Raw genomic sequence first — 13,878 nt, forward strand, 5'->3', positions numbered from 1 at the left:
TCTGCAGTAGAGGGCACTGGTAATGTGGTCCATCATCTTTTGAAATAAGAAGGCACTGGAAGAAAAAGACATGTCAGTTCAACAACACAAGGCTAAACCTGCACAGGGCAGAAAATAATCACACTTACTACCAGCACATTATTTTAGTAGAAACTAGCAACTTCATTACAGAGAAAGTGGCTTCTGAAATGAGCTAATATGGGTAACTACACTCAGCAGAAGTCTGAAAAGGCATCTGAGGATGCAGCATATGGGGATGAGCATATGCTCATCAGGGAGGTTGGTAAACACAGAATTGTAATCAAGTCTTGATGCAATAAAAGCAAGTCAGCACCCTTTCTGCATCAGGCTTCTTGGGAAAAAATGTAAAATGTGAACAGTTTGGTGGCAAAATTTTGAATTATAAAAAGAAACATGGTCTAAAAGGAAAGAAAGGAAATCCTTCAGCCTCTTAACATTCCGGTGACTGATTGTATAGAAAAGTTATTTAAAACCTGCCTGACTTCTAGGAGGTCCAGTTTCACAAAGGAGATAGGGAAGATTCAGGTCTAACATGTAACACACAAGAAAAACATTCATCTTAAGTCCAAAGGTAATATTGAAAATGTTACCTTTGTAGCCATCCTATATATGGCAATGGGAGACACCCTATGGGAATGGGGGGTATGGACACAGAGTGGAAATAATAAGGAAAAAATACAGGTATGACTTACGGCTTGGCAGGTGGAGCAAATTAAAATTCCTACAGATTTCTGCAGCTTCACCCCTTGCAGAACTTGGTTTATATGAATTCTACTTATCATAAAAATCAGTAAAAAGCTATTCAGTTCCATCAAGTGTACATTATGTGGGAAAATCTATTGAAGTGGCAATATTCAGACCTAGCACAAGAATAAAAAATAATTAGCTGTAATACAGAGCTCAAAAGATTGAATAGTACAAAAGATGAAGATTATTCCATTTTCACTCCACTACATGGCACAGTATTTGAGTGGGAAGGGTGACAGATGTGAGTATTCACCAGCTAAAAAGTGCAAGTAGGGGAAGACCAGAGAAGGAGAATGAAATCAAGGGATGTAAAGAATTCATTTAAATATGAACCAGAAAGGAGAATGAAATCAAGGGATGTAAAGAATTCATTTACATATGTGGAGGGGAGATTTTTTTTGCAGAGATCTACTAAAACTATCATTAAGAAAAAAATATTTACATCTTTCTCATTATGTCATTTGAAAGGAGTCTCCCTTATATGCTCAGTAACACTGACACTTCCATTAGCTTAGGAAGTGGGAATTTAGTGTCAGTGTATCTATATGAAAGCACTCATCTAAACAAAGCATTTTGTGTCTCAAGAAAGAACGACAGCTTCTTCATGAAGAACTTAAACCACCCTATAAGTAAACAATAGAGCTCAATAAATAATAGACACATTCTGAAGAATAGACCTTGCTTTTATCATTAATTGGGAAGAAAAGCTGAACTATCTCCATCCAGTCCTTACACAGATCACAAAGTAATGGTGCTGTTTGTTTTAAAATCAACAGCAGAACAGCCAGGTGCAAAACTGAAGCTAAAGCTCTCCCACCCTTTGTTTCAGTACTCAGCTGAGGCAAGCCCCAAAACTGTGCAAACAGAAAAAAATCTTATTTGGCAAGAAGACAGCCTGAATGATCAACAAGTTATCCTAAATCTCCTCCTTCTGGTACAGACTTGCCCTAGAGCATCAGGTGACTTTCCTATAACATCATCCTGTGGTTTAAGAATGCAGCATCAGCTGAGCATTGAGAAAAAAGTTGAAGATGAGCCATTAAGAAACAATCTGAGACTGAGTGGGAAACAGGAAACTCATGCCAGAGACATTGTACCTCCCAACACAACTTTATAGATTGCTGAACTGAGACATCAGCATGCACCTCAGCTCAGAATGAAATTTGTCTGATCTTCTGCCAGTGAACAGTACCATTTATCAGTCCCACTACAAGAGCACTCATATTAGAAGGGAATACAGACATCCTTGATAGGATTTGCTGCTCTGTCCAATGACTGGGTTACCTCTATCAAGCTATGAGGCTACATAGCTGCTCCTGTATATCAGGTTGGTTGATGTCCATGAAGCTCCACAACCTCCTCGGGCAGCCTGTTCCAGTTTAAATGGAATTTTCTGTGTTCCAGCTTGTGCCCATTCCCCTGCTCCTGTCACTGGGAACTAATAAGAAGAGTCCAGCTCCATCTTCCTCGCACCCACACTTTAGATACTTGGAGACATGAACAAGGTCTCCCCTCAGCCTTCTCTCCTTCAGGCTAAAGAATTCCAGCTCCCTCAGCCTTTCCCCATGAGATGCTCCAACTCACCGAACGTCTTTGTCGCCCTCTGCTGGACTCTCTCCAGTAGATCCCTGTCTCTTGCACTGAATAGCCCAGAACTGGATGCAGTATTTCCAGCTGTGGCCTCACCAGGGCAGAGGGGGAGAATGACCTCCCTTGACCTCTGGTCACACTCTTCTTTATGCAAGAAGGGTGAAGTGTGCTGGCAGACCAGAAGGCCAACTATAGCCCGAGCTGCATGAAAACAATTGTGACCAGCAGATCCAGGGAGGTGGATCCTGGAGTACTGTATTCAGTTCTGGAATCCCCAGTATAAGGACATGGAGCTGTTGGAGTCCAGAGGAGGGCCACTAAGATCATCAGAAGGCTGAAGTACCTCTCCTGTGAAGAAAGGCTGAGAGAGATGGGGTTGTTCAGGCTGAAAAAGGCTCCAAGGAGACCTTATAGCCTTTCAGTACCTGAATGGGGCTACAGGAAAGTTGGAGAGAAGCTTTTTACAAGAGCATGGAGTGATGGGACAAGGGGAAACTGCTTCAAACTGAAAGATGACAGATTTAGATTAGAAATGCTTTGGAAGAAATTCTTTAGTGCAAGACTAGTGAGACACTGGACAAGGCTGCCCAGGAAAGCTGTGGATGCCCCGTCCCTGGAAGCGTTCCAGGTCAAGTTAGATGGGATGCAACCTGGAGCAGAGGTAGTGTCCCTGCCCCTGCAAGGGGGTTGCAACTCGATAATCTTTAAGGTCTTTTCCATTATATGATAATTCTATGATGAATTTACTGCTGTACTGATCCATTCTCTACTACAGTTCTGTTTTGAAATGCACCTGTGAGCACACTAAAACCAAAATTACTGTTTTACTGCTCAAAGTGAAGCTTTAACTCCCAGTCAGATACACCTGGAAAAGCATTAAAAAAAAAAACAACAACACCCAAAACAAAAACCAACCAAACAAAAAACAAAAAAAACTCCACATAAAAACATTAACAAATACTTTCTGGTTACTCGTGTCCCCTTTCCAGAGATATGCCTTCCAGAGACCAGTTCCATAATGAATGAATTTAATGAAGAATTTATAAAGTTACTTGGAGCCTCCTGACAAAATTGATGCTTGGGTTCTGCATCTTTCTAACCTTACCCAAATATAATTCCTTGAGAGAAAAAATACTGCTTTACAGTTGCTTATGAAAACCACACAGAGGCATCATAGCACACAGTGAAAGCTTGGGAACACTGCAGTGACAAACATTTACCTCTGTTCAATTTCTAGTAGGGGTTTTGTGTTTAGTTTTGTTTTTTTAAATACAAGTTCCAGAATTAAAACCTTTATTGCTTCAGTGACACTCAAGAATAAATGGAAGGAATACAGGAACACATCTAGTGGCAAGAGGAACTTGCTTGCACCAACTTTTTATGCATCACCAATATGGGCTGGGTGATTGCTAAGGTTCCAGCCATGCACAAAAAACATTTAGCCTTTACCTATATATCTTTAAGAGAATGGATTAGCAATTGAATGTTGGACTTTCTGATCTTAAGTCTTTTCCAAACAAAATTATTCTACAATTTTATTTGTTTCAGTAAGTTCTGACATTAATTGGTGCAAAAATTCTTCTCACAAAGTATCGAAGAATGATATGCACAAAAACTTGAAATTGTTACCTGATGGTTCTGCTAGAAGTCTAGCAAGTCTTTTAACATTAGGGTTTTTGCAACTCCCTACATCAACATGTGCTAGATCTGGATCAATGTAGTAGCCACAATGGGTTTTAAAAAACAAGCAAACAAACAAAAGCCCAAACCAATAATAACATCTTGAAGCACTCTCTTGAAGCACTCTTTAGCCATGCTGTTGAAATCCTAAATACAGCAATAATTAGGGTGACCATGTTCATAATATGTACAGCCCTACAGAAAACAGATTCTGGATAGAAACTCCAGGTAAGCCAATTAAAAAATTAAGTGGAAACAACCACAACCAACCTCCTGTAAATGTACAATAAAACTGATTCAATAAGAAACAAATAAACCACTACCACTCCAAATCAAACCCTCAACTAGAGAGGTACTGTTGAGATAGTGAAGCCAGGAGGCTGCTTCAAAATAAATCATCATCAGTAGCTTTAAGAGTCTTCTATAAATTTAATGCAAAAGAACTTTGGTGTTTTAGAGCGATTTGAAAATTCCAAGAACTCACCATTGTGACTAACCTCAAAGGTCAGATGGCAGAGAAGGGACAATATTATTTTCATGTAGTATTTGTGCAGGTGGTAGCATGCATCTGGCTACCAGAAGACAGTATTTCCAGGATAATTTTTATCTAGTGGCATGATGATCTGGAAAACAAGGCCAGTTCCATAGTATTCCAGCCCCCTCCCCATTTTCAAGTTGAACCCTTAAATTTAGGAAAAAAGCTAGATGGAAAAGGATACTCAAACTAACAAAGCCTCATTTAAACTTCAAAGTACATCCATACACTGCTTCAGCAGAAACAGACTTTGAGTTAAACCTCACAAGACCTTAGTACTCAACATAACGCATATGGATTTTGAGATATTTGTTAATGATGACTGTTTGGCTACTCAGTGTAAGAAGTCTTCCAACCCAATTAAGTTAATACCCAGCATATTTATCAGGAATCATACTGAAAAAACTGTCAGCATTCAACCTGGAGAAAACCAAGACCCAGAAGCTTTCTGCACAAATAAAGGGGTTTTAAGTGTTTTATTTGTCCATTTAGAATGATTAGTATTTATAATCAACAACAAATTCACCTCTCAGTGAAAGACCTGACAGCTTGTTATTGCCAAATGTATTACAATCTGCTGAAGGGTGAAGAATTACAGACATACAAAGATTAATAACATTATATTACCAATAAGTTATTTACTCTACTTTAATCCTCTAACATTATAAATTAAGATTAGAAAAAAAAAATCAACTCTTCCAGTGATAAAATACAATGTGTTTAGAACACAATTTAACAGTACAGTGTATTGCATTAGTGCATTAAAAGGTAAAACAACCTCAACAGGTCCTTTGGTGTAACTGCACCATTGCTCTCTTACACAAACACTCCTTACAACCACACAAGTTACCAGAAGTCTCCAAGACATATCCTACTAGGGAAATCCATCACAGATAACATTAGTTTGTTCTGAGGACTACTTCTTCTATACCCAATTCTTGCATATGAGGACCTAAAATTAGCTTCTTTCACATCTACAGTTATCAGTGACACCTCTTCTGATATCAAGCAAGTAATTAACAGATTTGCATCCATTCTTCAATAATCAAATGAAAATGAAGTAGAAAACTGGGTTTCATTTTTCAACCATTTAAGTAAATAAGTACTTAATATTTGGAAGACTTCTACAAGAGTTTTAAAGTTCAGTGGTTTGGACCATTTTCAAGTTTACCAGCAAGTATGAAACTTGCATGTCTGAATGATTCATAACCAATCAATAGCAGTATAACATTTTTACTTTTTAGAGATGGAATTTTGAAAACTCTTCCAGAGCTAATTTGGAAGATAACCTTTATAAAATTTTCCAGTAATGATTCATATTACACTAACTTTGCATTAGATGTCAACTTCAAAGACTGAAGTTAACACTTACTCCAACAAGCCTTCAGAAAGTGGATCAGAATAATAATCTGCATAAATCAAAATACAGTGTAAACATGTTTCTTAATTATAAAACACTGCCTGCTATGGATAGTCTCATACAAGTGTTAGTGCCCTGTTAAGTCTATGGAACTACCTGCTTGTCAGTTAACTAAGATGTGAATATGAAAAGTAGATGGACACAGGAGACTTGTTCTGTTATGGCAACAGACATAATCTTCATTCAAATTTAGCAACAGTAGACAAGAAAAATTCAGAAGCCAACAAAATTTAGAATGTGGGATGAAAATCCCATTCATTACCTCATATTCTCAATAATTTTTTTTTTGTAGCACAGTAACTTGGAAAAAAAATGAAGCAACAGCAAAAGCTAATTCCACCTTTCCCAAGGATATGAAATTCCCTCTGAAGGTTACTCTGTGATGCCTAGGAAAAATTTAAAAACAGGCACTATTGTGTCAATACCACTGCCTGGCATCTAAGCAATTATGTTGACATCCACCTGCTGTCATTTACCTTATGACTAAATTGCAAGCTCTCAAGGGCAAAACCTGTATGTTTTAATTATCTTTTATACCCAGATGCCATATTATCCATATCTCCTCTGTGCTATGCTAATGAGCTAAACATCACTGTTATGTTTTAAATATATTCTGCATATTTCCACATATGACCTGACACAAAAGCAAGCAGTGCCAACATCTATGATGCAAAGTTTTTATTCTTTGCACTATGCAAAAAAAGCCACAAAGCCATCACTAACAAACTACAAGTTCTGGTATGTTTTCATCCATTTCAATCCTTTTATTGGAAAGAAGAGGTAGTTTAGAAGTCAGGCAGTGAAGAATGTGCCTTATCAGCCATAAGGCACATTTCTATTCCCCTGAAAATACAATCTATTTTAAGGCTGGCAATGAGAGTTGGAAGTAGTAATCAGGAAGAAGTCACCAAATGCACTTGGAGTACTGTAATCTCTAGCCTCACACTGTAGCAAAAAAAACAGACAAAACATCTTTTTTTTTTTTTTACTACAGAAAAACTAGGTACTTCATCCAAAATGAAATTTGAGAATGACAGCACTACAAAAAAAGTATGGGGCCACTGGCTCATAAGGATTACTGGCATCTGATTCTCTCTTTGAGTGAAAGGAATGGACACAATCATGTAAGTGTTAAAAATGCAGCTCGAGATGCCTCTGACTTCTGTTAACTTCTAAAGTTATCTTAAAAGTGAGCTGGGAAATTAAGATGTTATTAATTAAGAGATTTAAATTAATGATTTTATTTCCATCATTACCTTGAACTAAAATTTATCCCCAAAAATCATAGCAAAAATCCCATAGCAACCAGGGGATAAAGTTGCAGTCAATACCTACTCAAGTAAACCATAAACAAATAAAAAGGACAGAATTTGGTTCCTTGCCAACAGAGCAATCTCAGCATAGCATTAAGCTGCCCTCAGAGTTTCAGCTCGCTCTGATTTGAAGTAATACAAGAACTGTGTTCTCCAAATGCAGGAGCCACCTCAGCTGGCTTCAACATGAAAGTTGTCAAACTGTGCAAACTCAAACGAGCGAGTTCCAATAGCAGCCCAGCCATTACTTGGTTTAGAAATGGTGACATTGTCCCAGAGTGGGTAACCATTTAACAGTCCTGATGCAGAAGAGCCCTGTCAAGACAAAAGAAAAAGATAACTTTGCAAAATTCAGTGATTGTCTTGACAATGGCAGAAAAGACAAGGTAGAATATGTCAACGCTCAGCTACATTTCACACATTTTCCATGCAGAGGAACTTCTAAATATTGTATAGAATCCTCTTGTGCCTGTGAAACAGCTCTGTGAAACAGTCTAATGCCTTGAAAGTGAATAAATAAAAAGGCTCATCTTCCCCTATATCACAACTTTGCAAGCTCAGTGTAGGATCTCCAAGATAAACTTGTCTTCCTCTTCCATTTGTGTCAGCCTATCTCTCTTAAAAGTATACATCTGGCGCTGATTGTGCAGAGTTAGTCAAAAGGAAAGAGATGTATCTTAGCCATTAAGCTGAGAGAAACAGAGGACAGCAGAATGTTTAAGTATCATGTTGCAATAAAAATTAAAAACAGTTTCAGGAAAATACACAATTTATCTTGCCAGTGTTCCATTAAACAGTGTTTAGAAAAAAAGTACTTTAGTTTGCTTCTATTTCTTAATCTGAGAGACAATTATAGACATGAGTAAAAGCAAAGAATTCTTTTCAAAGAGTCAACATGAGAATTCTTTAAAGAGGGCTCTGCACTCCTTTCATTACATCAAAGGCATATTTGGTACAAAATACTTCATCACAGATGGAAGTTTGTTGCACCATCATTTTAACATAACCACCACTGCTTTGTGTTTTAAATGATTTATGTTCATCTTCAGCACCCTATTCAGGTTAGCAAATGCCTTGGCCCACTTTACAGATGGTAATCACTAACATAACTGTGGGTATAAAAAAGCCAAAATGAAACTACATCCAACCCAGTGAACTCCTCATATATGAGGCCCTTTGTCTTCCAATGTGAAAGCACAAAAGAAAAAAAAAAAACAAAAAAACAAACTCCTAATACTTGCTGACATGTTAGGATGAGGGAAAGATTCCATGAATAATTTTAAAAGAGAGTTTGCTTCAGCAGAACTTCCCAGCTAGGATTCCAGCAGCCCCACACTTCAGGCCAAATTGCAGTTGCAAGTTACATTAGGCAAAGGGATTAGGCTTTCAGTAGAGGAATTTAAAGCCTTTTAGTTACTTGCAATGATGTCACACTCAGCTAAGCACACAGATACATTTAAAGTAAAGCTTAAGGCTACTTTCCTCACGAAGTGAGCATGGCCAAAATGGGGGGAGTAAGGAAGAAGGAAAAAACGTGGTCAGGCTTCTTATTAACTGTGGCATCTCTTTACAAAACAGGCAGCAGAACTTGGCATGGTATTATAATACTGGTCTAAAATAACATTTTTTTTGTTTAGATATGACAATGTAACGCATGTGGACAGTCAGTACTATAGCACAGCTTTGTCTAGTTTTATAGTTTTGGACTAAAAGTTTCACAACTGGTTTTCCAGCTTTCTGCCTGTGTCCTTACCTGAATGTTGAGAGTAAGCGTGTGCCAAGCATTATCCCGAACACCAGCCAGTCCTTTCATTAATACTTCTTTTCCAGCTGTAAAACATGCTTAACATTAGCAAGTGTTGCTTGACCTCTTTGATGAGACAGACAAATAACAAGCCAGTAAAAGGAAAAGAATACCTAATTTTTGGAAGTCTTTATGACTAGCAACTTGCCAATTTCAGTGCCAGCATGGAAGGTTTAACATGCAAACCTGAACATTATGAATTCACGCTCCTGTTTTGCCAGGACTGTTTTCCCACTGAAATCTCCAATGCTCTTGGGAATTTGGCCTGAAAGAAGGACTCCCTTTGTTGAGAGCACAGGTTCATGAAGTATGACAGATGGTACCTAGTGCTCTGGTGTAGATCCTCCCATTTATATATTGCAAATATTTAAAAATTAAAAGGGTTTGATTTGCCACTTCATCATGCTGCATATTTCTAGTCAAAATTTAAGCTAAGCAAAAACTGGGTGTGACAAACACCTAGATGGAAGACCAAAAAAAAAAAAACTTAAAAGTGCCACAGGTAAACTCTTTAAGTTATTTAATAGATAGTTTTAGCTACAAGTTAATTTAACATTCATCTTTCCTTCTAGAAAAATATTACCATCACTGAAAACAGCTGTTCAGAAAAAAAATCAAATTCTGTAACAGGTGCCTCAATCTGAAATAATGAGGTGGTTAATCAAAATAGTCTCATTTCATCTAGGAAAAATTATTCTTGGCAGCCAGAGAAACTAATGGAGTAAAGTTGTTGTTTCTTATTAAAAACTGATACTAGAGTTGATTCTACACATGTTTTTACATACAGCTGAAACTGTACCAGAGTATTTAAGAATAAGCAAAATAGTTTACATTTTTTAGTGTAAAATAGATTTTGTCAGCAGAAAAAAAAAACAAAACAGAAAGTAGAGAGCCAGTAGTCTTCAGATGCTCTCTTAACATTACAAAACATGGCCATCCTTAGATTATAATAGGGAAAAATTCATAATGATATAACTGAATTACAAAACCTGAATGTAGATCCACTTTAACAAAGTGCTGCTTACCTAGGTCACCAGTGATTCTGTAGGTTACCATCTGCAAAAACCCAGAAGAAAATTCCTTTGGTTTGTCGAACATCATATCCCCACCATTCGTTCAACTCTTCCTGCCAATAAATACATCCCCATCATAGTTTGTTTTTCTATGTAGATCGTCACAAGTGCTGTCAGGTTTATCCTGTAAGAGAAGTTTATGTGTTTTGACCAATCATAGGAACTGATTTTTTTTGAACCAGTCATTAAAGATACAAAAGTATTCCCTATGTCGTTAGAGCAACTTTTAAAGAAAGATATAGGAAACCTAATTGTGACATCCAGGTGCAAGATGTGCAGGACTTCAAGATGTACAGGAATTTAATCATAAAAAACTGCCATTTGTGACTGAACGTCCAGATACCATTCCACACAGAAGTCCAGTGCAATATTGGTTCAGTATTTCAATAGTAGCACAAATGATTGAAAATATCTACCTAGGATTAAATAAACCTTAAACTGAGGATGAAGCAAACAAATCAGAGGGCTCGAAATTGAAGACATAATTATAGTAAAGTTACAGATGAGTAAAACTAAACATTTAGTTGAGTATTCAGGAAGCATGCTTGGTTCTGAAAACAAGATGAAAATTCATAAGGAAATTAAACTGAAATGAAATAATAGGAATGTTTTTTGGAATTTCAGTATGGTAATTTAAGAATACATCCTGTGCAGCTCTAAGAGAGACCACAGAATACAATCCACCCAGTAAGAGGCAGGAGGAATATATTACTTGGATTAACAGAGGGCTTCAGAAGAAAACATCAGGTAAACGAAGAACAACCTTCAGCAACAAGATGGCAGTATTATTCCAGGCTTCATACAGAAGTGATTCAATCACTTGCTCAAGCCAGAAATGAGAGCGTATTCTGAAAAAGCATTTGGGGGATCAATGACCCAACAGAAGCTTAAAAAGTGACAGAATAGATATTTCAAAGAAGGTATCAAAAGAATTTGAGATAGACTTCCAAATAAAAGAAAAAATTTTAAGCATAAAGTTTATTAATACTATTACTAAAGCAATTCGTTAACAGGCTCTTTCCCAAATGTTTAGTTTTAAATAAAATTATGCTAAAATATGCTGCTTGATTCCAACTACCATCATTATTGCTCCTAGAAAGAACTACAATCAAATCATGCTCTTACCAAATCAGTAAATCTCAGTTACAATTATCCAGAAAACTGTTTTAAATAGCAGTTGAATAAAATTCACACAATTCTAGTAACTGCTCAGAAGATGGCAGTCTGCAACAAATATAACTGCATTAGCTCCCAGAACTATTTTACTGATACTAGATTGATCAAACCACTATCAAGCAAGACAACTCAAAATTAAGTAACTCAAACCAAGTCATTTTTTTTGTCCCAATAAAACGTACTGAAACTCAGTACACACCTTGAATAAGAATTTTGATTTGGTTATTCCAGTATGCCCACCCAGACCCATCACTCTGAAAAAAACATGATGCAGAACATGAGGAAAAAAAAAATCCAAGACAGTGTAGCTGTGGCCCAAGTTACCAAAAGATGTGGTGGACTCTCTATCCTTGGATGTTTTTAAGACAAAGACACAGTCTTAGAGCTGGTGAGCTACATCTTTTACATGTCCCTGTAAGTCATCATGTCTGAATGCAAAAGCTCTCTGTCCAAGAGAAATGAGGCTTGAGGAAGATTAACTGATCAATAACATGTCACAGAGTGGTATTTCCCCAGATGTCACTAGAAAGTAGTATTAACGTACCACTGAAAATTTCCTATGATACTGATGGTCTGGTCTGCATCAGAAACCCAAGTAACAGGTCGCTGGACCACCACCTGGCGCAGGGTGAACACATGATCTCCTGGGTCAGAAGCATTTATGAAGTATTCAAATACACCTGTCTGATCTGCAAAATTTGGGGCTTCACTGAAAGGTGGATTACCTGTTCAGAAATCAAAACACAAACACCAAAACATTCTTTTTCTTTTGTGTACTCACTTTCAGAATTTTCCTCTAAAAATATTCCCTAGAATATTTTGATTTACTCTAAGCAAAGCACAGCCTCCAAAACACATCTTCAAAGATGAAGTTTTGGGAGTTTGAAGGCAATTTTAGTTTTGATTTTGTTTTTAGGCAGACTCCACTTTTTGCAAACACACCAACAAAGCAAATTACCATCTTCCCTTATCATCCTCCCCAAAACTAGTTCACTATACTTATGAGATATATCATTTGCATCAAGAATGTTAAAACTGTCAGTGACCACTCAGTTAAGACATTAAAATTAAACACACCTCATTGCAAGTGGGGTATACAAGTGTAAGCTGTTTGAGAAGCAGGTAAAAACAAATATAAACCACACATTCAGACTGCTTCATGTTGCTTACATTAGAGGACTCAAATAACATAACTGTTATTGCCTTTCTGCATTAAAGCTATATCTCTGTGTTAATTAGATTTTTGGGTAACAGAATTCTGACTTACGAATATTGAAATCATCTTTGTAATTTGAAGGAAAGGGATGAGGTGGTGGAGGCTCTGGACATCCGCATTTTTTTCCTGTCTTCAGTGTGGTTAAAGTGTAGACTTCATCCACTTTTAGATCTAAAGAAAAAATTCCCTTCCCCACCTGGAATTAAAGAAAGTTCAAGCTGCAAATATCAAGCAACTAAATATAAAAAAAGCAAGTTCCTGAATTAAAGGAGATCCTCTAAAGTCATGATTTAATGTAAAAATCTCATCTTTGTGCCTCAGCATTCAGTACCTCCAAGTTATTTTTTGAAAACTCCTTTACCTCAAACTCTTTATTAACTCCAGGTAAGTTTACGTATAGCTAGTAAAACTGTAGCTAAATGGAGCTAATAATAAGTGCACTAATTATTCAATTTAAGTATGAAAGTCCAACAAAAAAAAAAAGACTGTAATTAAGACATTGACTTACCTTTACAGGATGGAGTTGCTGGAAAAGAATAGATTTTCCAGATTCAAAAGAAAGTCTAGAATGCCACACTTGAAGGGTTTCCACCATATACTACAATGAAACACAACACAAGATTTAAAAAACAAAGGAAAAAACACCAACTACAAAAAACCTTTAATATTCTCCCTATAGGAGAAATATCACTCCTCTAAGGGTGTCTAATTTTTCATATTTTAGAGCTGTTGGTCACATGAGAGCCCGTCACTCCACTCAACTGGACATGATATGATTTACCTTTTTATAGATATATGTCAATAAGCCATCGTCCAAACAGGCAGTAAGGATGCTTATAAACATAGAAAGCACTGCAATCCCACATGGTATCTTTAGCTTCTCTGTTACCAACAACAGCCTTTGATACACATCCTCTCCCCCAGGAGCAGACAGGCTGAAATAATGCTAATTCTGCTTTAATGAGACCTTTAGCTTAGTTGCTAGTTCTTTGATATTCATTTTTATGCAAAGTTCTTCACTTTAAAGTGTCCAAACTTCTGCAATAGTATGGCATATTAACTACATTAGTTACAGATTTTAATCATAACCAACTCCTAACAATTTTTTTTTTTCAGTTATGCACATGAATCACAAAACAAGCAACCTAGAGCTTAGTTTGGAGAAGTTGTCTGATCCTCCCCCACAAGGGGAGCTGTCTACCAGTAGTGACACTCTACTACTTTTCCTGAGTCAAACCACTCAGCCTTGGAATAAATCCTAAAGAAAAATCCAATTGCATTTCTGTTTTTCTGTTCTGTGGAA

At 36.9% G+C, this 13,878-nt stretch overlaps 2 protein-coding genes across 2 annotated transcripts in view; one reads left to right on the forward strand and one right to left on the reverse strand.

Moving 5' to 3' along the window:
- ZC3H14 (zinc finger CCCH-type containing 14) overlaps nucleotides 1–13,878 on the forward strand; it is a 977,341-nt gene that overhangs the window by 673,367 nt on the left and 290,096 nt on the right. The gene's annotated exons all lie outside the window — the stretch shown is intronic.
- GALC (galactosylceramidase) overlaps nucleotides 6,967–13,878 on the reverse strand; it is a 34,061-nt gene continuing 27,149 nt past the window's right edge. The window contains 8 exon segments of the mRNA XM_030452366.1: nucleotides 6,967–7,621; nucleotides 9,060–9,136; nucleotides 10,136–10,160; nucleotides 10,162–10,218; nucleotides 10,220–10,307; nucleotides 11,904–12,084; nucleotides 12,627–12,771; nucleotides 13,084–13,173. Of these exon segments, the coding sequence (XP_030308226.1) occupies nucleotides 7,478–7,621; nucleotides 9,060–9,136; nucleotides 10,136–10,160; nucleotides 10,162–10,218; nucleotides 10,220–10,307; nucleotides 11,904–12,084; nucleotides 12,627–12,771; nucleotides 13,084–13,173 (807 nt within the window). The 3' untranslated portion in view covers nucleotides 6,967–7,477.

This window comes from Calypte anna, chromosome 5A, assembly GCF_003957555.1.
Source record: "Calypte anna isolate BGI_N300 chromosome 5A, bCalAnn1_v1.p, whole genome shotgun sequence".
NCBI classification, from domain to species: Eukaryota; Metazoa; Chordata; class Aves; order Apodiformes; family Trochilidae; genus Calypte; species Calypte anna.